At 47.8% G+C, this 25599-nt stretch overlaps 1 protein-coding gene across 2 annotated transcripts; it reads right to left on the bottom strand.

The window, feature by feature from the left end:
* Window positions 1–1196: 1196 nt before the first annotated feature.
* BOK (BCL2 family apoptosis regulator BOK) lies at window positions 1197–23535 on the bottom strand. 2 transcript variants are annotated; one of them, XM_050978013.1, is made up of 5 exons: window positions 23280–23535; window positions 22066–22408; window positions 17458–17586; window positions 6273–6436; window positions 1197–2262 (listed from the first exon to the last, which is right to left on the bottom strand). In XM_050978013.1, the coding sequence occupies exons 2-5, from the start codon at window positions 22286–22288 to the stop codon at window positions 2242–2244; spliced, it is 537 nt and encodes a 178-aa protein (XP_050833970.1). In that variant the 5' UTR covers window positions 22289–22408; window positions 23280–23535; the 3' UTR covers window positions 1197–2241. The 2 variants fall into 2 exon arrangements, with proteins under 2 accessions (XP_050833970.1, XP_050833969.1); XM_050978012.1 differs by having other exon boundaries at window positions 1197–2266; window positions 23280–23534.
* Between the last annotated feature and the right edge of the window lie 2064 nt (window positions 23536–25599).

Raw genomic sequence — 25599 nt, forward strand, 5'->3', positions numbered from 1 at the left:
AGCCAGGGTATTTCCAGAAATCCAAAATCTCATTTTCCACGAGATCCTTCAGGACAACAAATCTGCACCCCCCCTGCTCTGGACTACAGAGCTTTTGGTACCTCTCTTGCAGACTGGAAGGGTTTAGTGCAGCTCCCCATGTGCTCTGTACCTGCTGTAAATTTCCACAGCCAGATCTACCAAGAGTCTAAGGAAGGAAATCCTGACTGTAAGAGATGCGAGCAAAACCCCTAATGCCAATATGTCAGGAAATTTTAAAAAATCTAAATGTTCCTCTGGCAATTTGGTTTTATCTGGGGAATTGCTGCAAGCTTTACACACATGAAAATTCCCCAACTTCATGGCACCATCAGCTGCATCTACATTGGCAACTTCATCAGTGCAACCCACCCCAAAGTCCCTGCAGCCACTGTCCAGGGCAGCACAGAGCTCTGGTGAGGAGTGGGAGGCTCTCTCCTTCTCAGTGAGTGTTCTTGTTGAAGGATTGGAGATGGGGAGGTTGACCTGGAGGGGCTTTGAGCCACAAGAATTGCTTTGCTGCTGAAAATGGACTTGTAGCCCAAGCTGGCACAGCACTCTGCAGGGGGGGTGCAGCACTTAAAGCTGGGCACCTACATGCCAAGGCATCAGCCAAGGTGCAAAGGGCTGGGGCAGAAAAAGCAGGAATGTGCAAGGATCCAACTCCTACACATCCTCTGCTGGGGCTTCTGCTGCTCAGGGCACAGCACTGCTAACTGTGAGTACAGACAGTACCCAAAATAAAGGTTTTGCTTTTTTCTCATGACTCCTGGGGGAAGAGCAAAGCCCCTCCAAAAGTTTGGGAGGGAAATCAGGGGAAAAACCCAGCAACCCCTCCCCCTATAGTGCCACATCTTAATCCAATTTGTTTTCTGTGCCTGGTGCCACACATTTGGGAGCAGGGAGTCTCCAGAAGGCTTTGGCAGAGAAGAGAGCTCTGACATCAGCAGGGCCCTGTGGAACCAGCATGTTTCTGACACGGCAACAACCTGGGTTAAATTCCAGGCATGAACCAGACAAGTCATAGTTTTAACATGTTAACATGCTCTACCAGGGGAAAAAGCTGAAGTATTTTTAGCATGGCCAGAGTGTTTGTCCTGTTTGTCTCTGCACTGCTCTGGCCTTTTTTGGAATTGTTAACTCTGCTCTGGAAACAAATACAATAGCCTTTGCAGTAGTGAAATACCACTCAATTTCTTTTATTGTTTGCCACAAAGAAGACTACTGAGTTGGACTTGAAAGAGATTAAAGGAGAAACATCCATCAGCGACTTCCAGCACAGCTCACTGCTTTCACAATGCCAGCCAGCTCACTTGCTGCTTCCCTGTTTCTGCCCACACCCTCCAGCCTTTCCTCCTTCCATGCTCAGCTCTGACAGAATCTCAGTGGAAAAAGCATTTTTTCTTCATGATGAAGTTCCACCCTGAGTTGCTGCTTGGAGGCATTGCCCCCTGCTCTGCTGTGGGCACTAAGAGGGGTCAGCAAAACACACATTGCTCTGCCATCCTGCCCCTCACCCAGCTGCTCACACCAACCCCCAAGACATGGCAGGGACAAGCATCTCTTGACAGATTACTTGGTTTTATCTCATCAAAAACCCACCATGCTCTGGGTGAAGTGAATCAGGGATAAAGGAGGAGATGGAGTTTAAGCACAAATAAAACAACAAGAATCAACACAAGGCAAGTCTGAAGGGGAAACCACATGGAGTGAAGGAAGGACTCTCCCCCTCTCCTATTTTCTTATCCCATTTGAAAGAATATTCCCTTCCTCCTCCCCTCTGCCTGGGGCTAGCAGAAGCATGCAACACGAGGAGCAGCCATCTGACAGTCCCAGCTACACCTGGGCCACACATGCAGGATACCCAGGGAAACAAAAGTCTTGGAAGGATCCATGGTGAGAGAGGCTCCTGTGGCTGCAGGTAGGAGACTGTGGTTGATCATCTGCTCCCACTGGATGGGAATGGAGAACAAGCCTTTTTTTTTTTTTTGTCCCAGCTCTTCTCTTCCTCCTCTTCAGAGATTGCCATTACCAGTCTGGAATTACTTCTCCAGTTCCTTCTTGTTGCTTCTGGAGTGGGAGAGAAGATGGGGCAAGGGGGGGTTGTGCTTGGCAATCAGGCTCATCTCTCAGGCAGCAGGACGAAGAAGATGGCCTTGAGGAAGTGACCAAAACTGCAAAGAGCAGCCACGAGCCAGTGGGAGCGAAGGCTGGGGTCAGTGTTCACCACACACTTGGTGATGTCTGCCTGAAGAGGAGGGAAGAGAGACTGTCAGAGAGATCCTGAGAGACCACCTGGCATCTGCACCCTGAGGAGCAGCTCAGTGCCACAGCAGAAAAGACTAAAGCTTGAATCAGTTATTAAATCAGCAGTTGATAAACAATTGTCATGTGCTAGACAGGTCCAAAACATATTTTGGCAAAACACTGTGGAAGTATTGTCTTTCCTATGGTCCTGACACTTCCACACACTGAAAGTTATTAAATCAGGCCCTGCAAAATACACTTTCCTAATTCCCCACCAGTGAGGCAAAGCATCCCCCTCTTCAGCCACCCCTGGGGAAAGAAATGCTACAGGAAGATTACCCTGCACTTCCCATTTTGGGTAGCTAAATACAACTTTCTTGCCCTGTTCAAAATGAAGCCTCAGCAGTATCAGCATTCCCATCCTTTTCTGTACAGCCAGATGCTTCCCAGAGGTTGTCCTGTTCTATATCAGCTCAGGTTGCTTGTACATTTTCTCTTGCCTTTAATGCTTTCTTTGGAAGGCATTCAAGCAAGCCATGCCCCAATTTAAATCTAAAGCAATGCAAGCTTTGTTTGTGGAAATGCATATGCCAGCAGAGATGCCTCCCAGATGTGTGGGCCAGATTTAAAGATCACTTGGGCAGCCAGCTTCAAGTATTAACAAGAAGCTGGCCTGCAATGATTAAAAAAATTAAAAAACCCAAGCAAACAACCCCATCAAATTGATAGAAATAGGCTCTCAGCTGGCATGGGAAGGAGAAAATGGAAAATATCAAGAAGGTGAAGTGAACAGGACAGAGGTAGAAAGAAAAATGCATTTTCTGGTGCAGGAATCCAAATTAAAAGCTTTGCCCTGATATAACTGAGTTCTGGTTAAGCTCCAGCCCAGCTCAATAAGATGTGGACTGAGGCTGTGTAACGGGGTGCACTGTTATTTCATCACCCCCTGTGGTTTGCAGACACAGCTTTTGGGAACAATAATCACATCACAAGGATCACATCACAGCCCCAAAAGTTTTTTCCTTACAAGCTTAGCTCAGCAGTCTTCCAAATTTACCTTCTGACACAAGCACAGATGAGTGAGACTCTCAACCCTGAGGAGTTCCTCCCCAAAGCAGGACATGAGAGATGACAATGATCTTCTCTGTTCCTTCTGCTTGTGCTCAAGCCATGCATGAGCCTTGCCTGACCAACCTTGGCCATCAGAGGAAAGGAAAAAGGGGCTGAAGGGACAAATCCCAGAGTCTGGCTAGTGGGTAGAGCCACACTAACCAGCCCCATCATCATCTCCAGACCAAAGCTGTGCTGCCAGCAGGTCCTTGTTCACCAGGTGAGTGCAGCTCACCCCATTGCTGATCCCCTGGGAGCATCAGCAGGAGCTGAGCTCATGGAGAACTGACAAGCAGAGACTGCAGAAGGGAGGAGCACAGAGCATGCAGTGATGGGGAGGAACAGGAAGGCAGGAGAGAGCTGAGTCAGCACCAAGGTGTGGAAATCCTGCTGGAAAACACAAGCACAGCAAGCAGGACCAAGGCAGCTAGCAGAGGATGCTGCAGTGTGGTACCAGGGGTTGCAGGTATTGATCTGTATTGTGGAGGAAAGCAAGGTGGGTCTCCCTGAGCACTTGCAGCACACTCACCCCATCTGCATTTAAAATAATAATTTAAAATAGTCTGAACTGACCCAACCTGTCAGATCCCAGCAGCCTGCATGGGGTCAGGTTTTAAACACCCTTGTGTCCAACTGTCCCTTTAGCTGAGGGAAGTCATGCCATGCAGGAACCCGCCTGAACACACATTTTAGGGCACCTGATCCTTGAGAAACAAAACCTCTAATGGGCTTTAGTGCCTCACACGAGCCAGGACAACCAACCCAAGCCACTGGGCTGATTGCAGCTAGGAGGGGTTAATGCCAGATGAGGGAATGGACTCCTCAAAGCCCTGCTCTGTTCTCCCAAAGGCAGTGACCTCACTGCTCTAACCAAGAGGAGCTGCACTCAGGAGCACTTACAAATTTCTATGGGGCTTGCTCAGATAAGCAAAATTCAGCTGTTTAACAATTGCCTGAGCTGCTGTTATCCAAATCAAACCCACCTGATAAGGCAGTGGAATTGAAAACTTCAAAGCCACTTAGGGCTTTTTGCCTGGCCAGGCACTGATAAACTGTTGCAATGGCAGTTTGATATGCCATGTTAATTGTTCAAACAAATTCAAGTCACCTACACTGCTTTGTAGCAAATGCAGCTAAAAAAAAATTTTAAATCTTTCTAGAAAGAGAAAACAATTCTTATCTCTGTTCTCTGCTCCTGCTGCTTTTGCACATGTAAAATGTGTTAAGAAGGTTGTTTACCTGAAGGGATTTGGTAATTAGATTCTAGTAATAGTTGTTTGTATTAATTAACCAATTAGGTCAAAACTGTGTCCTAACTGTCTCGAGACAGTCCCAAGTTTTTCTTCAGTATTCTTTAATATCTTTTTAGTATCTCTTTAATATAATATAGTATTAATGTTATAGTTTTAATAAAACAATTATTCAACCTTCTGAATCAATAGAACCAGATACCAATCCTTCCCTGGGTCCTGAGACCCTACATACAATAAGTGCTGGTCTGGAGATGGGTTTTGCAGCTTGTTTGCTATGCAAAAAAATTTTCCAAAAATATCCTTTTGGAATTATCCACACACTCTGTTTTGGACTCTAATGAAGCAGTACAAAAATTAAAACAAGATGCTAGCTTATCAGAGCATGCAGGTTTTACCAAAACAAAATAAAAATAGTTGGAATCTAGAAAGAGATGTGTTCCTACGCAGCATTTCTGTTTTAATGAAACTAAATCTTAGGGGGAAAAAAAGGTTTCAGAGAGTACATTTCAAGCAGCTCTACAGGTATGCAGTTAAAGAAAGCCTGAAATGACACTGAGGCAGGGACTGGCATTCCCAGGCAGGAACAGCGTCACTTAATTCCAGGATATCCTCTTCACCTGCCTCAGCACAATCAATTCTTGGAACACAAAATGAACAGATCAGGGCATTCAAATCAAGGGTTACTTTTAGCCCAACCAAACAGCACCCTGAGAGAGCTGGCCTCGAGGTGACACAGTTTTAGAGAGGGCAGGGATGATTTAAGGTAGGATTGGGACTTAGTAAGTGCAAGGGATCCAAAATCAGAACAGTGCTGCTTTTCCAGTTCTTCTGGAGAAAGGAAGAGAGAAAGGAAGAGAGAAAGGAAGAGAGAAAGGAAGAGAGAAAGGAAGAGAGAAAGGAAGAGAGAAAGGAAGAGAGAAAGGAAGAGAGAAAGGAAGAGAGAAAGGAAAGAGAGAAAGGAAGAGAGAAAGGAAGAGAAGGAAGGAGGAGAAGGAGGAGAAGGAGAGAAAGGAAGAGAGAAAGGAAGAGAGAAAGGAAGAGAGAAAGGAAGAGAGAAAGGAAGAGAGAAAGGAAGGAGAAAGGAAGAGAGAAAGGAAGAGAGAAAGGAGAGAGAAAGGAAGAGAGAAAGGAAGAGAGAAAGGAAGAGAGAAAGGAAGAGAAGGGAAAGGAGGAGAAGGAGAGAAGGAGGAGAGGAGAGAAGGAAGGAAGGAGGAGAAGGAGGAGAAGGAGGACGAAGAGAGAAGGAGGAGAAGGAGAAAGGAAGGAGGAGAGAGGAAGAGGAAGAGAGAAGGAAGAGGAAGGAGGAGGAGGAGAAGGGAGGAGACGGAGGCGGCGAAGGAGGAGAAGGAGGAGAAGGAGGAGGAGAAGATGTTGTTGTTGTCATCTCAGCTATGCAGGAAGCTGAGACAAGAATAACTGATGGTTTTGAGGATGGGACCACGAGGCAGTAACAGAGTTCTGTAAGTCCAGCACAGGTGTAAGGTGCAAGCAGGACAGAGGTGGCCGCAGCATTGTGAAAGAGAATCTCCCACAGCCTTTTCCTGCATAAAGCTGCACAGCACTCACTCTCACTTTCACTAACTGGGATATTTTCTGGTCTGAACACACAGAAACAAGCCCAATGAGACTTGCAGCACTTCTTACCCAGCCTCCTCTCCTCTTCAGCCAGGTCACCAAGGTCTTGCGGACGAACTCTCCCAGGCAGTCCACGATGGTGTGAACCATGGCAGGCTGCGCGTGCCGCACGCAGTCCAGGGCCAGCCCCGCTGCCACGGCGTACAGGGACACCACCTTGCCCCACGTGATGCCTGGGAGAAGGGAAAAGGACACTCACGTCTGTAAGAGCCGAAAGGAGGGATGTGGGACTCCAGGCAGCTCAGCAAAATGCAGTTTGTTGGATACAAAATGCAGTTTATTGTATCGCAGATGTCACAGCAGCCCAGGGTGGTGGGTGACAGAGCTGTGCCCACAGCTCTCAGCTCCAGCTGCAGGCAGCCCTGGAGACCCTTTGGTTTTGGTTACATGGCATTATATACCTTTCTTTGCTGAGCATCTTCATCCAGCAGAACCAATCTGTACCTTAACTAATACCTATAGCCTATCACAACCACTGTCATTCCCATATTCATGTTACTGTTCTCCAATCATTCACAGCCAGTACATTGCAGTTTAAGCCAGAAGTTGTTTTTCAGTTTTCTTGCAGTGGAAAATTCTTTTCCACTTTTTTCTACTTGCCACATTTGCTGATTGTTTGCCTGTGCTCTCTCTCTGCTTGGTAAAAACATCTTGTTTGGGGTGGGTTTATCCTTTGCTCTAACTCACAAAAACCCCTTCTAACTCACACACCCTTTGCCTTCTTGGTTACCCAGTAAGACTGGCTCAGCAATTCTTTTTTTCTATATCAAAACTTGCTTTCATTTCTATTCCTTCTTCAGATTCTACATTTAAAAATCTTTCTGCTAAGCACACATATTTGTGAGACTTTTTTGTCAGACTTTCATCCTTCCCAACACATATTTAAACACACACACACTCAGTTCAGTCCTGAATAATCAAAGGAATAATTCTGCTCCATTTCATGTGCCCGTGCTGCCTGCGTGCAGCCACACTTCTGTGTGCCCTCCACATGGTGGGAAAGAAATGGCAGAGAACCTGAATTATGGAAAACTCTCCACATGGAGAAGCAGAATGAAATAATCTGAGCTTGGTATGGTTTGATTGCCTCTCAGCAATGGCTGCACTGCTTTGGAAAAAAAGCAGCCCAAAGGCACCATCAGGACAGGGGAGATGTGCACCACTGTGTATTGCCACTGGCTCCCAGCCATGCACGGGCTGCACAGCAGGTGACAGAAGTTAAACAGTTTGAACAGCCTGGGGGTTTTGTCTTCAATATAAAGCTTAAACACCCTTAGACAAAGCATTCCTGTTTTTTTTTTTTCTATGTGACACTCAGAGCACACAGGATAAGCATCTTCAGCTCTATAATGGCACAAAAGCCACAAGAGGAGGCAAAGATACAGGGCCAAGAATAGAGGAGTCAGAGAATCCTGAGCTGGGGGGAAGCCCAAGGATCACTGAGACCAGCTCCTGGCCTGCAAAGGACACCCCAACAATCCCACCCTCCAAATCCCACAAATCCAAATGCTCCTGGAGCCCTGGGGCTGTGACATGCCCTGGTGTGCCCGTTCAGTGCCTGACCACCCTCTGGGGAAGAATCTTTTCCCAATATCCAATCCAACCCCCATGGCACAGCTTCATGCCATTCCTTGGGTCCTGTCACTGCTCACCAGAGAGCAGAGTGCCTGCCCCTCCACTCGCACTCAGGAGGGCTGCTGTCCTCTCCCAGGGAAGCACCAGGCCTCAGTCTCCACCTGAAAAACCTGAAGGATTTGGCCACTGCCTACTTAGCATTGCCTGTGCTCCCCCATTGATGCAGGGCACCCCCAACACAGGGAGTAATGTGCTCTGACTCCACTGATGAAGAAGGCTGAACAAATTGCTTTATTAAGCTATATTATATTGTATTACATATTATATTAAAGAGATACTATATTAAAACTAAAGAAAAACCTGTGACTGTTCCCAACAAACCCGTGACTGTCCCCAACAGTCAGGACACAGCTTTGACCCAACTGGCCAATCACTCCAAACAACCATCACCAGAGTCCAATTAACAAATCACTTGGGGTAAACAACCTCCATAACACGTTCCACATGTGCACAAACAACAGGAGAAGCAAGTAGAGATAAGAAATGTTTTCTCTTCTCTCTGAGCTTCTCACTGCCTTCCCCAGGAAAAATCCTGGGAGAGAGAATTCTGTCTCTCTCTGTTCAGAGACTCTGAGTACCACACTGCCCCCACTGAAGACAGTGCAGGGGTGGAGAGTCAGTCAGCTATCTAATCTCCCAGGAGACAGCCTTCCTGCCAGGCTGACCAGAAGCTGTCCCAGCAGCTGGAACCTTCCTGTTGGTGTCAGGGATAAGTGTGGGAGCTCAGCTCAAGGCACCAGCCAACCTTCTGGGGGCTCCCCTGCCCCTTACCAGCACCAGGGCATAAATCCTTCATGCTCAAACACTGCAGTCATAAACCCTTGATGCTCAAACCCTGCAGTCAGCTGCCCCTCATCAGGCTTTCCTCAGCACCAGTGACCTGGAAACACAACCCTTTCGCTCCCATGCACACAATTTACTTTATTATCTGCAATAGACACATTTGCTGAGCATACTGTGAAGTATTTTACAGTGTTGGGTCTCTGTGGAATCTGTCCAAAGTCTCTCCCAACCATAGTCAGAAGCCTGGTGAAGTTCTAATGTTTAAAAACCACAGAGAATTGTTCTTGCAGGGTTGCAGCAAGGTGAGAGGATAGAAGATGTGTGCAGAGATTGGATCTATGGATCAGGAGGGGTTGAACACACCATTAGAAAATTCCATGTGCTCAGCATGAAAAAAAAACCAATTTAAATGGGGTAAAAAGTCTTCACCTTTCCTTCACTGCACTCTCAGATCCCCAGGTAGCCTGAACCAGCTCTGGGATGGAGCTCCAGCCTCCTCACAGCAGTTCTCATTGCAGCAGAATGCCCTATATTTCTTTAGAAAAGCTGCAGATTTCAGACCATTTCCACAATCCTCGCACTTGGTGCTTCAAAAGGGACATTCACACTAACGATTTTAGGAACTGCTTGCTTTTCTTTTCCTTAAAAAAAAAAAAAAAAGAACTGAACTTCAGAGGAGCCCTTCAAATGTCAGCCACGGGAATACCTTGTTACACTGAAGAAAATCCATTCAGTGTTACAAAAAAACCCATTTTTCATGACTAATGTCAGATAAAAATCTACAGATGAACCTTTTGTGAGGCTCTCAAATCCTCTGTGGTACTCTGTCCTTCCCCAGAAGTACCCCTGAGATCAGAGGAAGTTATTAATGTAGCTGAAGTGCCTGTTCTTCTTGCTGAGCAGACCCCGCGGTGTCCCTGACACCAGCGCTGTCACTCAGGAAGTTCACTCCCTGTTTGGCATCCACACTATTTATCTGCCTTTCTCACATTGTGTGTCACCATGACAGCCAGCAGAATGAGCCAGGAAGAGGCTATGAAACCACAGAAGAGCAGACAGAGGGGTTGTCCCTGCAAGGAAGAGGCTGTCCAAGTGCAGGTCAATGCAGTTCCACCTAATGAAAGAAAGAGGCTGTCAGGGTTACACTCCTTGCTGATGATATATTCAGGACCAGAGCCTCAGCTGGCTTCTATTCAGCTTTAGTGTAAGCCACTTTTACAGTTCTCCATCCCTGCAGAAATGTCCTTCCCTGCATCTTGAGTTACATAACAAAAGTTACCCAAAATTCCAGGGAAGAGTTCACTGGCTTACTCCCAAGCTTTTGCTGACAGCACTCCTCAAATATCTGAAGCAAGTCCATTAGCTCTGAGATATTTCCGTGGCAGTAGCAAAGACTGACAGGACTGAAGTCACTCTGGTGCAGAAAAACAGCTCCACTCTTGGTTAATCTTGTTTTGAGCCCAAGTTTCACTTTCCAAGAGAAGAAAATTGTATCCACAGCCTGTGACAGACAGAGACCCATGCCTCCCCCAGCACACAGGAAAGCAGCTTGCTCTAAGGCATACCAGTCCAGAGAGGATGGAGAGGAAACCCTTCAGCTCCAGCTTCCCTGCCAAGATTGTTCCTGCTGCAGGACTCCTGGCACAGGGGGAGGGAGAATCCCTCTCCCTTCCACAGCAGAGAGAGAACAGAACAGGTTCTTGGTGAATAATGGTGATGGATGTGGAGGGCTCAGGGGTCACATCCTCCTTCCAGAGCTCCCCCAAAGGGGTCAAACCAATCCCTCAGTCTGCCTTTCCTGTTACCAGCAGAGTCAGTCCATGGGGGCAGGACAGGAGGGAATCCCTTCCTGATTTCCACTTGTCTGAAGTCCCCTTGCCACTGCTGGAGGCAGGAGATGGAGACTTTCACTGGGCTTCTCACTCAAAACAGCAGGGCACAGCTTGTGCTCTTCTTCTCATATGGTAGGAAGCAAGGGAAGAGCAGGCTCCTCCAGCACCTGGGCCATGCTTGTGGTGAGCCCCCTGCCCAGGAGGGCTCCAGCACCCACCCAGCCCCAGCAGTTCTCCTCTGCACTTTCCCAGGACACCAGCTCCATGAATTTTCTCTCTCAAGGACTCCCTTGGCAGAGGAGCACAGTTACTGACAGTGCCTCTGTCCCCTGGGATGTCCAGGCCAGGTGCAAAGTGACACCAGTGTGACGTCAGCATAAGCTGGAATCTCAGCATAAGCTGGAATTGCATCTCCCCAGTGCTCATGAGAAGTGAAAACACATTGGCTTGCTCCAAATTCCTCTGAAGGGCTGGCTGTCATCCACCCTGGGTGAAACAGGCACTCATCACCAAGCAAGACAATCCATTCACAGCTTCCCACTGCAGGGATGAACATGCACAGGAACTAACAACAACAGGGGATGGAAAGCTGGTCCAAAAAGAAAGCAAAGAAAGAGAGAGAAAGCTCTGCTCACAGAAATGGAACAAAAGGATGTGGAAAAAGTGAAGGGCTGCTTAGGAAGCATTATTAAAAAATAAGAAATACAAGTTGCACTCTCTAGGCCAGCCATGGAGCTGAAGGTATGTAAACACTGCTGAGCCCAGGGTGAAATGAATTAGCAGGAGAGGAATGCTCTTGAAAGTGTTCCTGCTCATATGAGCTTGTCTGCCCCAGGGGAGAGATGAAGAAGCCATGAGACTGTGCAGTCACACAACCTGAGGTTATTCAAATAAACTTCCCTCTGCTCCACTCAGCATCAAAGTCCTGCTCACAAACCAGACCTTAAAGAAGCACCAGCCACTGCTGCACTCCAGCAGCTGGGAGAATACAGCCAGACACAACAAGCTTTGGTGGAGAGAAAAGCAGGATGCTCAAGTGATGAGGGAGCAGCAGGATGCATTTCTAACAGCACTTCAGAGAAACCCAGGATGGTCTGGTGTTGGAAGGGAACTCAAAACTCACTCCAATCCCCTGTCATGGGCAGTGTTACACCCCAGTCCCTTAATTCCAGGGTTAAAACCAAGGTTCTTTTGCTCTGGGTAGATGCAAAGGAGAAAATTCCAAGCAGATATACTCAAGAGGTAAAAAAAAACCACATGAAAGTTTGCTGGCAAACTACAGAAAATTAAGGAACATTGGCAAAAGTGTGAATGCAACATAACATCACCTACCATTGCACAGACAGCCCATTGAACACAGAAAAACTTAAAGCCATCCAATGTCATGTTCCATGAGAGAAGAGAAGAAAGGGAGAAAAACAGAAAGACAGGAAAGATACAGAAAAACAGACATACAGCTACCAACTCCAGTTCCAGGGATGTAAAACTCCAAAATGAAGGTAGATTCTGTCACTGTGATATTTCCTGAAAAATCCCTTTGCCAGGATTTCTTCTCCTGGGAAGCTGAGAAGCCCCAGAGAAAAAAAAGTAAATAATCATTATGTGATTGCTTCTCCTGTGTTTGCTGCTTTGGAATGTGGTTGGAGATTGTTTATCCAACAGGTGCATGTTTGATTGGTTTCATGTGAATTGTTTTTACTTAGTGAGCAATCACCATCAGCTGTGTCAGGACTCTGAGGAGTCAGTCACGAGTTTTTCATTCTCATTCTTTTTAAACCTTCTGTCTGTGTCCTTCTCTTTCTCTAGTATAGTTTAACATGAGAATAGAATAGAATAGAATAGAATAGAATAGAATAGAATAGAATAGAATAGAATAGAATAGAATAGAATAGAATAGAATAGAATAGTAAATCAGCCTTCTGAGAACATGGAGTCACATTCTCATCTCTCACCTCATCCTGGGGACCTCACAAACATCACAGGGTCAAAGGACAATGTTCTTGCCTTATGGTCAGGCTTCTCAAATCTTTGGCCCATCCTGGCCCTTCCTCCCAGGTGGGATTTGCAGTTTCTTGGACACACTGGGTGCTGCCTTCAGTGTGCCCTGGCTGACAGGCACTGCAGGGCCAGGGCACCACCACACCCCAGCAGGGGCTGACCCACCCCTACCTCTCATTCCAAGCATCCTAAGATGCCTCAAAACAGATTCCTTTTTCATGTCTCTGACAGCAGGGACACCTTCCACTGTCCCAAGTTGCTCCAAGCCACATCCAGCTTGGCCTTGAACACTTCCAGGGAGGGGGCAGCCACAGCTGCTCTGGGCACCCTGTGCCAGGGCCTCGCCTTCCTAGGGAAAAATTTCCTTATATCTAATCTAAACCTACTACCTGTTATTTGGAGCCATTCCCCCTCGTCAACCTTGTAAATATTCTCTCCAACTTCCTTGTTGGCTCCTTCAGGGGCTTGGAGGCCACACTGAGGTCACCAGGAGCTTCTCTTCTCCAGGCTGAACAATCCCAGCCTTTCCTCCCAGCAGAGCTGCTCCATCCCTCTGCTCAGCTTGGTGCTTCCTCTGGACTCTCTCCAGCAGCTCCAGGTCCTTCCTGTGCTGGGCCCCAGGGCTGGGTGGGCACAGGGGCAGAATCTCCCCTGCCCTGCTGCCCAGCCCCCAGGGGATGTTGGGTCCCAGGACACAGGGCTGGGGCATGTCCAGCTCTCACCCCCAAGTCCTTCTCCCAGGGCTGGTTCCTGATCTGCTCATCCCCAGCCTGGACTGCTCCCAGGGGCTGTCCCAGTGCAGGTGCAGCACTTGGCCTTGTAACACCTCATGAGAATCCCATGGGTCACTTCTCCAGCTTGTCCAGGTCCCCTCTGGATGTCACCCCATCCTTCAAGTGTGTCAACAGCACCAGGCACCCTGGTGTCACCTGCATCCACTTGCTCCTGCAGGGAAAGTGCTTTCTGCTCAGAAAGCATTGACCCTGCATTCCAGCTGCACAGGGCTCACTTCAGCCCAGGCACTCCTGAAGAAAAGCCAAACCCAGAGAAAACCAGGCTGAAAGCTTTCCAGAAGCCCTCATGCCCAGCAGCTCTCACCAACAGGGCAGAACTGCTTCCTTTAGGAAAGGAAAACTCCTCTCCCTTTTCTACTTCTGTTTTTCCACCAAGCGACCTCTTCCTCCTGGCATTTGTTTTAAAAAGTAAAGGAAAATGTCAGGCCCCAAACCAAAGCTTGTAGAAGTCAGGGGAATGTCTCCTGGTACCTGCAGAGCAGCTCTGGACCACACAAAGGGTAACACCACAGAGGTGATGGGGCTGCAGATCCTTCACCATCCAAAGCAGATCAGGGCTCTGCAGGTCTTGTCTCCACACAGGGCTCACCTCACCCTGAACAACTAATGAGGTGCTTGGAAACAGGGGACAAATCACAGAGTCTCTTCTCCCAGGTGGCAAGCCATGGGACAAATGGCCCCAAATGGCACCAGGGGATGTTTAGATTTGAATTGAAAACTTCTTCACTGGGAGAAGAGGCATTGAACCAGGCTGCTCAGGGCAGGTCTGGGATAGTCAGGGCTTCCAGACAGGAAATGAGCACAGACAGAGCCACAGGGTGAAGACTCAAAACCAGACCAGAATGTGGAAGACAGACATGTAAAAGATTAAGGAGAGAACCTCTCCAGCAAAAAAAGGGTCAAATTCTTCCTGCTTCCCTGTTGCAAAGGCATTTTAAGTGACCAGTGGGGCTCCCCAAGCTGTCTAAGCATTGTAGTGTCAGACTGTGGCTGTTTTCTTAATAAACTTGGTAATTGGCATGAAAACTCACCCTGAACTCGAGTGTCTGGTTTCCTTTGCTCTATAAGAGCCTCTTTCCTCTGAAGTATGAAAAAAAAAAATTAAAAGGAATGAATGTCTGGCTGCTACAGCCAACTCCAATATGCTGGATTTATTGTTAAATGCTGAGTTTTGAGACTGTAGTGGGATCCAGGAATGCTAAAATCCAGCAAGCTCCTACCCCTCTGCCACTCAGCAACTTTCTACCTAGGAGAAATTACAACAACAAGCTGATAAAAACAATTAGATGCACAAGACCCAGCAGAGATGAGGAAGAATTAGGAACATACATGGAGAGCTCTGGGAAGGTTTGAATCAGCACACCTGCAGCCATTTCTGCAGCAGGGTGGCTCCAGAGGAGGGGCAGCCCTGTCACCAGAGTCCAAAGCCTCCAGCACTGTCAGCCCCAGAGGGCTGAGTCCAGATCCTGTTCTTAATACCCTGAAAGGTTCAGAACTATGAGATATGATTTCTACTTTAATTTGAAGCTACAAACACATTTGGCTCCTGAGCTGAGAAGCTGAAGAACACAAAAAAATATTAAAAAGAAGCAGCTCTCCATGAATTTGTCAATCTCCACTGAGAGCAGAATTCCCAGGAGGCAGCAGGCTTTCTGCCCAGCATCAGGGGGATGCAGCAGCACAGCACACACAGTCTGCTCCCCCTGCAGCATTCCTGGCCTTCTGCCTGAGCTCCCTGTGTCCCTCCAGCTCTGGAGGGGGCTCAGTCCCAATGCTGCAGGCCACCTAAGATCACCTGAGCCTGCCAACCTGGCTGCTGTTTTTCTGTCAGCCTTGTCACCAGCCAGGCTCAGCACAAAGTGACAGTACAGGGCACCTGCACTTGGCACCCAGCCACACTGAGACATTCCTGCCACACTTTCCCAGCTCTTGCTTTCCCAGGGCAGCCCAGAGCAGAGGCAAGCTGCAGCCCAGGCGTGCTCTGAGAGGCTGCTGAGGGATCCAGAACCAGGCACACAGTCCAATCCCAAAATTTCCAGTGGCACAGCATCACTTTCCCTGACCCAGGGAGTAAAATCTGCCCTGCTCAAGCTGCCAGCAGCCCTGCTTGGGCAGTCCCTCTCTGAGATGTGTTTTGCCATCTGTTATGATTCTGAGGAGGATCTGTGCTCTCCACCACAGGGCTTCAGACCTTCTGCTGACATAGGGTCTCCTCAAGCCAGGTCTCATAAGCTTTTGGAGATCTACATCCCACCCAAGAGAGCTCAGCTACCTTAGAAGGCATAAAATCAGCAGGATGGCTTCTGTGGAAGTGCTGGAGACAAAAAAGTTCTAATAAAAGGCAAAATAACAAAACTCTTTACAGATAAAAACAGAGCCAGGTGCAAGAGGTTCTTGCTCCTGGTAACACACCTCACAAAAGTGATTTGTTTCTTTGTTCTCTTCTTTTTCTAGTAAATTTACTGGAAATTTCTAGAAAATTTCTAGTAAATCCTAGGACTTTTTGGCTCCTGTATCCTGAAGTTTGAGGTGAATCCCCTCAAGTCCTGTGAGGTGTCCTTTTCACTAATTGAAGAAAGAAACTTTCAGGCTTTTTTCCTTTTTAAGGGGACAAGGGATGGTTTTGTCACTCCATCAACAGGGGACACATTCTTACATTCTGCATGTCAGGGCTTCTCCAGAGTGCCAGTGGTTCCAGATAAAAAGCACAGGTGATTGTGAGGATTAAAAGGTTTTGAGTGAGGTACATCAGAAGCCTGGATTTCCATCCTGTAGCAAGCACTGCCAAAGTGACAGGAGTCCCTGCTCCCTGTGACACCTCCATGCCATTGTCACTGGTTTCAGTGGTTTCATACTGCTATGATGTTAGCAAGTTGCTTTCTTTGGGTTTTTTTTTTCCCTTTTTTTTTTTTTTGGTTTTGTTTCCAATCTTTAACATCTACCATCCCTTCCACAGACAACACAACAAGACATTGCAGAAAACCTATAACCATGTCAGAACCTGCCTGACATAAATCCCTCTGAAAGGCTTCTCTTCCCTCCATTCCCACAGGCTGCTTTTCCAGTTGTGAGCAGGGATTGTTTCCAGGAAAACTGAATGCAGCACAGGGCTTATTTTTGCTTTTGACCATCATCTCTGGAACCAGTCTAACAGCAGCAGCACACTCACACCTAAGCAGAGAGAAAGCTCAAAGCCCTGCTCATCTGGAACAGCCTTAAGGACCAGGACTGGCCCAAGATGAGAAAGGAGAAGCAGCAGGTCTCATTGCAACCCTGGGTGCTGCTGTGGGAAAGGAAGCCAGGAGGAGAGGAGCTCCCTTGTGATGAGTTGATTCTGGCTCCCAGCATCAGCAGCCTGAGCTGGAACAAGGGAGACTCCCATGGAATGAATCTTCTGCAGCTGCCAAAGGTGAGTAAAGAAGCTTGGAATGAGTGACCTCCCCCTGCAATGAGGCAACAGCCACCTCCTAATGACAAAGGGCAGGAGGTGCCTTCTAGAATGAGACAGAACCCACTGGGAGGATATTACACCCCAAGACATTTCCCTGCCAGAAGACAGCAGAGAGGAGCTCTCACTAAATCATTAAAGCAGGGCACAGGGCCAAACTGCCCAGGGCCCTTGCAGAAAGCAGGCCCCACCTTGCAGGCTCTGCCTTCTCTGAGAGAGGTGTTGGATAATACCCTTTTCTTGGCTCAGAGATGGGGCAGCTGAGGGGTGCTTTAAAAACTTTTATTCTGTTTTCAGTCTCAGGTTATAATTCATGCTATCACAATCAGAAGCCAATTATTTCCTATTTACAGTACATTATAAGTGCTTTTTGGCTTATCAGCTTTTTACCACATCACGCTGTAGATGCCTTAAAACCAATCATCTCAAACGACCCCTCATGGGTCCCACTGGAATGAATCTTTCATAATTCTATTTAGTCTTATTTGTAAGGCTATTTTTTGAATTTTTTTTGGCTCTATTTCCCTCTCAACAATCTCTCCCCCATTCCACAGCATTTCCAAACCAACACTTAGAAGGCAATTCCTCGTCTCAAAGTTCGGACACAAACACACACATGTAAGAGCTCTCTACAAACCCATTTCCCACTCCATCCTGCTCCTTGCAGCCAGCCCTGCTGCTCTGTGTGTGTGTGGGCACCATACCTGCAGTGAAGATCTGCGTGGCCACGGCCAGGAAGGCGTCAGACACCACGGACTCGGAGTGCAGCGAGATGTTCAGCTGCCGGGCCACGTTCCGGTACACGTTGGGACGGATGTACTCCAGCTCATCCCCTGCCAAAAAACAGCCAGGGTCAGCTGCACACAGCACCCAGCCCTGCTCCCACCCTGGAGGAGTCCAGGGATGCCATCAGGTGAATGTGCTCCAGCTCATCCTCTGCCAATAAACAGCACCCAGCCCTGCTCCCACCCTGGAGGAGTCCAGGGATGCCATCAGGTGAATGTGCTCCAGCTCATCCCCTGCCAAAATCAGCCAGGGGTCAGCTGCACACAGCACCCAGCCCTGCTCCCACCATGGAGGAATCACAGCTGGGCTCACTCCAGGGATGTGATCAAGTGAATATACTCCAGCTCATCCCCTGCCAAAATCAGCCAGGGGTCAGCTGCACACACAGTACCCAGCCCTGCTTCCACCCTGGAGCAGGGGCAGGCAGTGTCCCTGTACCACTGGTATGGCTGCTACTCCCTGATATAAAAGCTGTTCCCAGGCTGGCTGCCTGCCTTTCCTCCAAACAGGAGACAGGTCTCAGATAAGCAAAGCCATGACATTTTATTTCAGAAGCGAGAAGGAGGCATGAATGTGGTGTTGTGGGGTCCCCAGGAGGAGGTGAGAGATGAGAATTTGACTCCATGTTCTCAGAAGGCTGATTTATTATTTTATGTTATATTAAAAGAAAGGATATTCTAAAACTATACTAAAGAAAGAGACATCAGAAGGCTAGACAAGAATGCTAATGAAAGCTTGTGACTGACTCCTCAGAGTCCAACACAGCTGGCCATGATTGGTCATTAATTAAAAACAATTCACACGTTTGGATGAACAATCTCCAGACCACATTCCAGAGCAGCAAAGCATGGAGAAGCTGAGGCTTCTCCTCTTCCCAGGAGAAGAAATCCTAGCAAAAGGATTTTCCAGAAAATATCATGGTGACACACGTACATCCATGGAAGCTTTTGAGAGCTACGCCCTTCCTTAGCACCTCATCAGGCTTCTACAAAAATGCCTCAAGTGCAAGAGAGTGACTCAAGAATGCTGAAGGCTGATGAAAGCCAAGGATCCACCCAGAGCTGCACAACATTAATTAAACAAAGAGCCTGCCAGCTATTTTATGCTCACGCAGGCACTTGAGAGTCAGCCTGGAGTTCTTTCCCCCTTCCAAATGGTTAAAGAGATGTTCATCTGCATGGCTGGCTGCCCAGCAGCAAGGCAGGTACCTGACTTTCACCTCCAGAGTGCTTCTTGCCCAGCTAGGCAATGGCAGGAGGTGTGGTGCCAGCTGGAAGACCAAAACAAAACCCACCAAGGACAAGCAGAGAACCTCCTCCTAAAGGGCTGAGCTATGGAGCTTGGGAAACAACAGCAAAGCTTTTCCTTTTCTAGCAAAACAAGTGGTTTTTTTGAGTAGCAGAATTAATAAAGCCCAGTTTCCAAGGGATTTCTCTCTCTGTAGGGGTTCATGGATATTTAATGAAGGTTGCACAGCTGCTGTAGGAGCGTGACACAACACAAACACCACATGGGACCAAGACCCTTTGTGCTCTTTTGCCTTAGATTTAGGACACACTGTGCTCTTCTCCTGCACAAGGGTGCTCTGGGAAGAGGAAGAGGGATCCCAACACCTTTATATCCCACTGCAAGACCCAGGTGACTTGGCCCAGCCAGAGGGCAACTGATCCTCCTCAAAATTTCATTTATATGAGACATAAAAAGGACGAGCTCACTGCAACCAGGACCTTTTTACAGAGCCATTAGCTACTGATCCTTAATTCATTTATCTGGCACTCAGCAAACCCCAGCTCTACAGAATTCCACAGCTGAGCTCTCCCAGCCCTTTCTGAGTAAGGGATTGTCCCTGTTTGACAGAAAGAGGAAACCTGCCAACACATGGTCAGCCCTGATAAGAGGAAACCTTACTTGGACCACTCCACAGCTGTTTTCTCCTCCCAGGCAGCACACAGGCTTCCTGGAAAATGTCAGGAAATGGGGATAGCCCTGGCTAGCTGAGAGGGAGGCCCAGGAGCCTGGGATCAGCACTTGGTAGCCTGCCACTGCTCCAACTTCTAACAAGCAGTTCCTGGAGGCCCCAGAGGAGATCAGGGTTTGGTTGGAGGCACACATGCCCTGCAAGGCACATGGCAGGCAGGAGCATCCAGGGAAGGAAAGCATTCCCATGCTTGGAGAGCCTCCCTGCCCAGCAGCCCCAGGACCTGTACATCAGTGCTCGTCTCCAGTGTCCTTGCTCTGATGCCCAACTTTGCAGCATTTATAGCAATTTGGGGGCTTCTCTTCCTTCCTCCAGTGGTTATGGAGGAATTAGCAGGGCAGCAGTGGCAGTTTCCACATGCAGAAGCTCAGTGCAGTGGTCAAAGGGCACCTCCCTAGGCTTTGGCCAGAGGAAATACAAGTCCAGATAAACCAGGCTTAGGACAGAAGCTTGGTCTGTGCTGCCTCATTTGCCTGCACCATTAGGTTTTACCATGCCTGACATTAATTGCACTAATTAGCTGCCAAGCCTCACTGAGCTGATGGAGTCTCCCTCGCTATGACCTCCAACAGCATTGCCTGTGCCCAGGAATTCTGCTGGCCCACCAGAGCCTCTGTGTGCAAGTGGGCTAGGAAATCCCCCAACTTCCCATCTCCACAGGCTTCTCAGCACTGCCATGAAGGAAAAAAAAACTGGTCCTGCCTGTTGCCCTGCTCAGGAAGAGGCTGAGGATTGGCATTCCTGGCAGGTGGCTGGATACCAGCTGGCCTAGTGCTGGTTAGAGCAGCAAAGGGGAAAAGAAAGGGATGGGCCACGTGACAAGTGGAGTTTCCAAAGAAACAGGATGGAAGCTGTTCTTCATCCTAATGAGGAGCACTGCTCACCTTCCTGGTTGCATGGGTACCACATGGTGCTCTCCAAACAGATTTGCTCAGAGAAGGCACCAAGTCCCTGGGACTGTCAGCCAAATCTTTCCATCTGGACAATCCAGGAGACGCCTTCAGATCCAGAGAGCCACCTGCCTGCCCTTTACCACCCACAGAATTTTGGGGTTGAAAGCACATAAATCTCAACCCCCAACGCAGGCAGAGAAGAAAGGGACTACAAATAGATAGAGAGATTGACAGAAGAACAAGAAAATTCCCCCAAAGACCAAACAACCATGGAAACAAAAGCAGAAGTAAAATCAGCATAGAAAAGGTAAAAAAAAAATGAATTGAAAAATAAAAAAAGTCCAATAAAACAAATCCAGCTATGCCTTATAAAGAAACTTGGGATAATATCAGAGTGGTAGAAAGGGGAGAAGGTGGGAACACCAGCCCTGGTCCTGACTTTGTTAGGCCCAGCTAATGCTTACTTCACCAGACCTGTCTGAACTCTGATGTAATTAAATCAGATGCAAATGCTGGTGGTGGTTTCCAGCCAGATGTGAGCTAATATACCAGCCTGCAGGCAGAGAGAGATGTTGGAAGCAGCTTCCAAGAATAAAGGTGTTGGGTTCCCAAATGGCAAACAGCTAGACTTGAGCACACAGGATGCTCCACAACCCAAACCAAAAGGCCAGGCAGCTGTTAACATTTAAAGGGTGCTCCTGGTGCAAGCTCTAAAGCACATCCTCATGTCACCAGGCATGACCTTCAAACTGCTCTCCCTGAAGCCCCCATGGCTGCTGTGCTGGGAAGGTGGCACCAAGTGGCAGTGTGTGCCAGACAACATCAGCCAGCTCCTTCTTGCTCCAGCAAAAAGCAAGAAAACTCAGGTCCTGCTGAATAACTGAGGTAGACAAAGGAAAATTAGGCACGCTGTCATGAAAAAGCAGCTTTTATAAAACCTCCAACAACACATTTTCTGAGCATCTATCCCCCAAATTAAAGCTGGGTGAGCTAATGCTGAAGCCCAAGTCCAGCAGTAGCAGTGCCCCAGGAGATGCCAGATGCATTGTGGCAATCAAGTCACTCACTCTGGAGAAAACACTGCAGTCCAGTGAAAACACCCAGCTGAGAAAGGCTGTGAGAGCTGGTACACAGCTGGAGACCTGTGCTCACAGAATCAGATTGCTGCTGGGCTTTCTTAGACTGCTCTGTGATTTTGAGCTGTTGGAGGTCCTCAGAAAAAGGCAGCCTTGCAGAAACCCTGTGCTGAGCAGGGCTCCAAGAGACTGAGGAAACTCAGGCAAGGGAGCTCTTTAGGGAAGATCACCAAAACCAAAAGGAGAGAAGAGAAACCTCTTTATTGCAGTGGTCAAAGGGCACCTCCCTAGGCCTTGGCCAGAGGAAATACAAGTCCAGATAAACCAGGCTTAGGACAGATACAGCAGCTTGGTCTGGGCTGCCTCATTTGCCTACACCATTAGGTTTTGCCATGCCTGACTCATTAATTGCACTAATTAGCTGCTAAGCCTCACTGAGCTGATGGAGTCTCCCTCCCTATGACCTCCAACAGCATTGCCTGTGCCCAGGAATTCTGCTGGCCCAAAAAGCCTCTTCCAGAAGCCTTAGTCTGGTGCAAACCCCTCCATCCAAGCTGAGTTTCCCCTGCCAGGACTCACCAAGTCGCAGCAGTATGGTGGAGATCTCAGCCAGCTTCCCCCCAGGCACTGGGGCGTTGTACTCGGGTTTGCTCCAGCTGACACCAGCCTGGACCAGCCTGGAGTTTATGTAGTCTCTGCAGAGAGCCTTGGCTTGGGACACAAGCTCTTTGTCAGTGGGAGACCTGTCAAAAACCTCCATCACCTCAGCAGCAAAGACTGAGGAACGACGCAGCACCTCCATGCTGGGCTGCTGAACCCCCAGCTCTGCAGGGCTGAGCCACAGCCTGCCAGGAGAATCTGCAGGAGATGTTCCTCAAGGTCTGTCAGCAGCTCTTCTCCACAGGCCACTTCTTCGTTTTAGCTGGTGAATAAAAGCATCTGTAAGTCCTCTAGCACTGCAAAGATGTAAATCAGAAGTTTAACAGCACAGATGTGCTGAATTCAGTAGCATCACATTTGCAAAACATTTCTCTGGGTCCATCTTACAGACAGGGGGCAAAGTCTTGCATCTCTCAGCCACTGACTATCCCTGGCAGCATGGTCCACTGCAGGTTGGAACTCCTGAGGTGTTTCCTCTTTTCCCATTCAGACCTGGCAGTTCTAGAATCACCCATCAGAGAGACTGGACAGTCAGAGCATGGAAGCACTTCACAGAATGTGCAGGCAATCCCAGCTTGTTTCAATTAAACTTAAAAAAAAAAAAAAAAAAAAAAAAAGAACCCCAAGTACCAGTTACAGTAACCTCAACCAGATGTCAACAGGCATTCCAGCTCAGTGGGTCATGGATCTTTCTGAAGAAATGGCATTATTGCAAGAACAAGGCTATAGGAGCATTGGAAATGCCTTGTTGGAGACACTTTTCTGGGACATATTCTCAGTTTAGGTTTTGGTTGTGCCATGCTTTTTCCCCAGAACAAAGTGCATACTACTACTTGAAAACATTTAGCAATAGCACAGAAAGCAAAACAGAAAAGTAGATTTTTGAAAAGGTTTAAGCTGTGAATGCCTTAAGGGAAACGTCAAAATTTCTTCAGAGGCACCTGAATTCATCTGCTGATTTGAGTTTTTAACCCAGTGCTGCTTCTGAAGTCAGAGTCAGACCAGCCTTTATTCAGAGGTTAATAAATGCATTTTTCAGTCTGCATTTCAGTTTCAGACACCTACTCACAATGACAATTTTCAAACAAAACCCAGCCAGTTATCTCAATTTGCCCGAGGAAAAATATATTTACCTCTCATGTTGCACTTTTTCCCCCCTCAGTGATTTCTTTTTGGGTTTGGTTTCATGTTTCTTTAGAAGATCTGCATCACTGGACACCTGGTCTAGGATTCACAGGTGACTGTCACCCTTCTCTGCTGTGCTTTCCACGGGGCTCTGTCAGCCGCACATCCCGGCTGAGCTCCACCGGGATCCTTGGCGCTGCTCTCCTGCTTTTAAGGGAGCCAGGCGCAGAGGAAAGCTTCTGCCTTTAGCCTTGTAAGGAAGATGAAATAAGCGGGAGGTGGGGTTGCTGTACCCGGAGGGAGAGGCTCTCTCCTCCCCTTTGGTCTCTCTTAAGGAGGCTCTCTGCTGTTCTGCGCTGCTCGAGGGGCAGGGTGAGGCTGCGAGCATCATTCCTGGAGCCACGATCAGAAAGGGATGAACGCCCTGCTAGAACAGGGATAATTCCTGCTGAAACAGGGATAATTCCTGCTGGATTCCCAGAGCAGCCCCTGCAGAGTTGATGCTGGCCAGTCCTTTTCACCCAGTAGCCAAATGGGGGGAATTCTACACTGTCATATTCAGCCTTGGGCTAATCCTACACTTCAATCCCTGCCATCATCCTGGACTATGTCCCTGCCCATGCAGGGGGTTTCCACCCCCAGCAGATGATCTGTAAGGTCCCGTCCAACCCAAATCATTCTGTAACTCTATAACGATTTTATGATTAGCATAGAGATGTTGGGAAGGATGAAAGTTTGACAAGAAAGTCTCACAGATATGTGTGCTGGGAAGAAAGATTTTTGAATGTAGAATCTGATGAAGGAATAGAGATGGAAGCAAGTTTTGATAAAGTAGAAAATAATTGCTGAGCCAGTCTGACTGGATAACCAAGGAGGCAAAGGGTGTGTGAGTTAGAAGGGGTTTTTATGGCTTAGAGCAAAGGATAAACCCACCCCAAACAAGAAGATGTTTTTACCAAGCAGAAAGAGAGCACAGGCAAACAATCAGCAAATGTGGCAAGTAGAAAAAAAGGTCTCAGAATTTTCCACTGCAAGAAAACTGGAAAACAACTTCTAGCTTAAACTGCAATGTGCTGACTGTGAGTGATTGGAGAACAGCAACATGAATATGGTAATGACAGTGGTTATGATAGGCTGTAGGTAATAGTTAAGGTACAGATTGGTTCTGCTGGATGAAGATGCTCAGCAAAGAAAGGTCTATAATGCCATGTAAGCAAAACCAAAGGGTCTCCAGGGCTGCCTGCAGCTGGAGCTGAGAGCTGTGGGCACAGCTCTGTCACCCACCACCCTGGGCTGCTGTGACACCTTGGATGCAATAAACTGCATTTTGTGTACAATAAACTACATTTTGTATACAATAAACTGCATTTGCCAAGCTGCCTGGAGTCCCACATCCCTCATTTCAGCTCTTACACAGAGAGCCACAGCTCAGGGCTGAGGCAAGCAGTGCTTGCAACTCCCCCTGAACTATGAGAGGTCTGGTTAAAAAAAAGAATGAAGTGGCTTTGTTGATAGGAAATAGTTTATCCAGAGTGAAGTGTATTGCAAGAACTTGCCCACTTTATCTCAATGTGTTATAAAAAACATGTCAGTGAGTTCCAATATATTTATAAATTAATTTCAATGTCAACTTCTTGTTGCAACATTGTCATATTGATGCCTCAATGTTCAGTTCTCTTCCATGTGCATGTGTTATACCATTCCATCTCAATAAACCACATACAAATATTGGCTTGCTGTGCTACAATTTGAAACAAAAGGAGTTTTAATAATAGAAGTTTCCTGCAGCCAAGAAATCCTACCAGATCAAACAGAAATTCTCCCCAATAACAGTTTGTATATTAGCAACTGGGTATTGGGCATGTTTGAAACACAATTTTTGAAAAGAGGTCACAAGTGAGATGTAACTGTTGTCATCTTGTTGCCTTCAAGAAAAGAGAGAAGCAAGTGCACCTCTCCAAGGTGTTGAGCACATAAATCCCTCCAGTACAACGTGCACCAGTGCTGCTCTTTAGCCCTCCAAATCGAGGGATAAAAAGGAACAAATGAATTGCATGAAAAAATCCTCATTATGTGACATGCTGAACATTCTGGCCAGCACCCAGCACAGATTAACACAAAGCATGTTGGCTGCTGTTCACTGGATTGCTGGAACCTGCTTAGCTGTCTTGGAAAAGGGCTGAGGTACCTCCCACCCTGCAGCAACAGATCTTCTGTCTGAGCTGGCTTTTTCAGGGAAAGGAGCAGGGTTAAGGAGAGGTGCATGCCGTGATCCAGCTGGGACCCCAGCTCAGCTCAGTGGCGTCAGGGCAAGATGCCAATAGTGAC

This window comes from Serinus canaria, chromosome 9, assembly GCF_022539315.1.
Source record: "Serinus canaria isolate serCan28SL12 chromosome 9, serCan2020, whole genome shotgun sequence".
Taxonomy (NCBI): Eukaryota; Metazoa; Chordata; class Aves; order Passeriformes; family Fringillidae; genus Serinus; species Serinus canaria.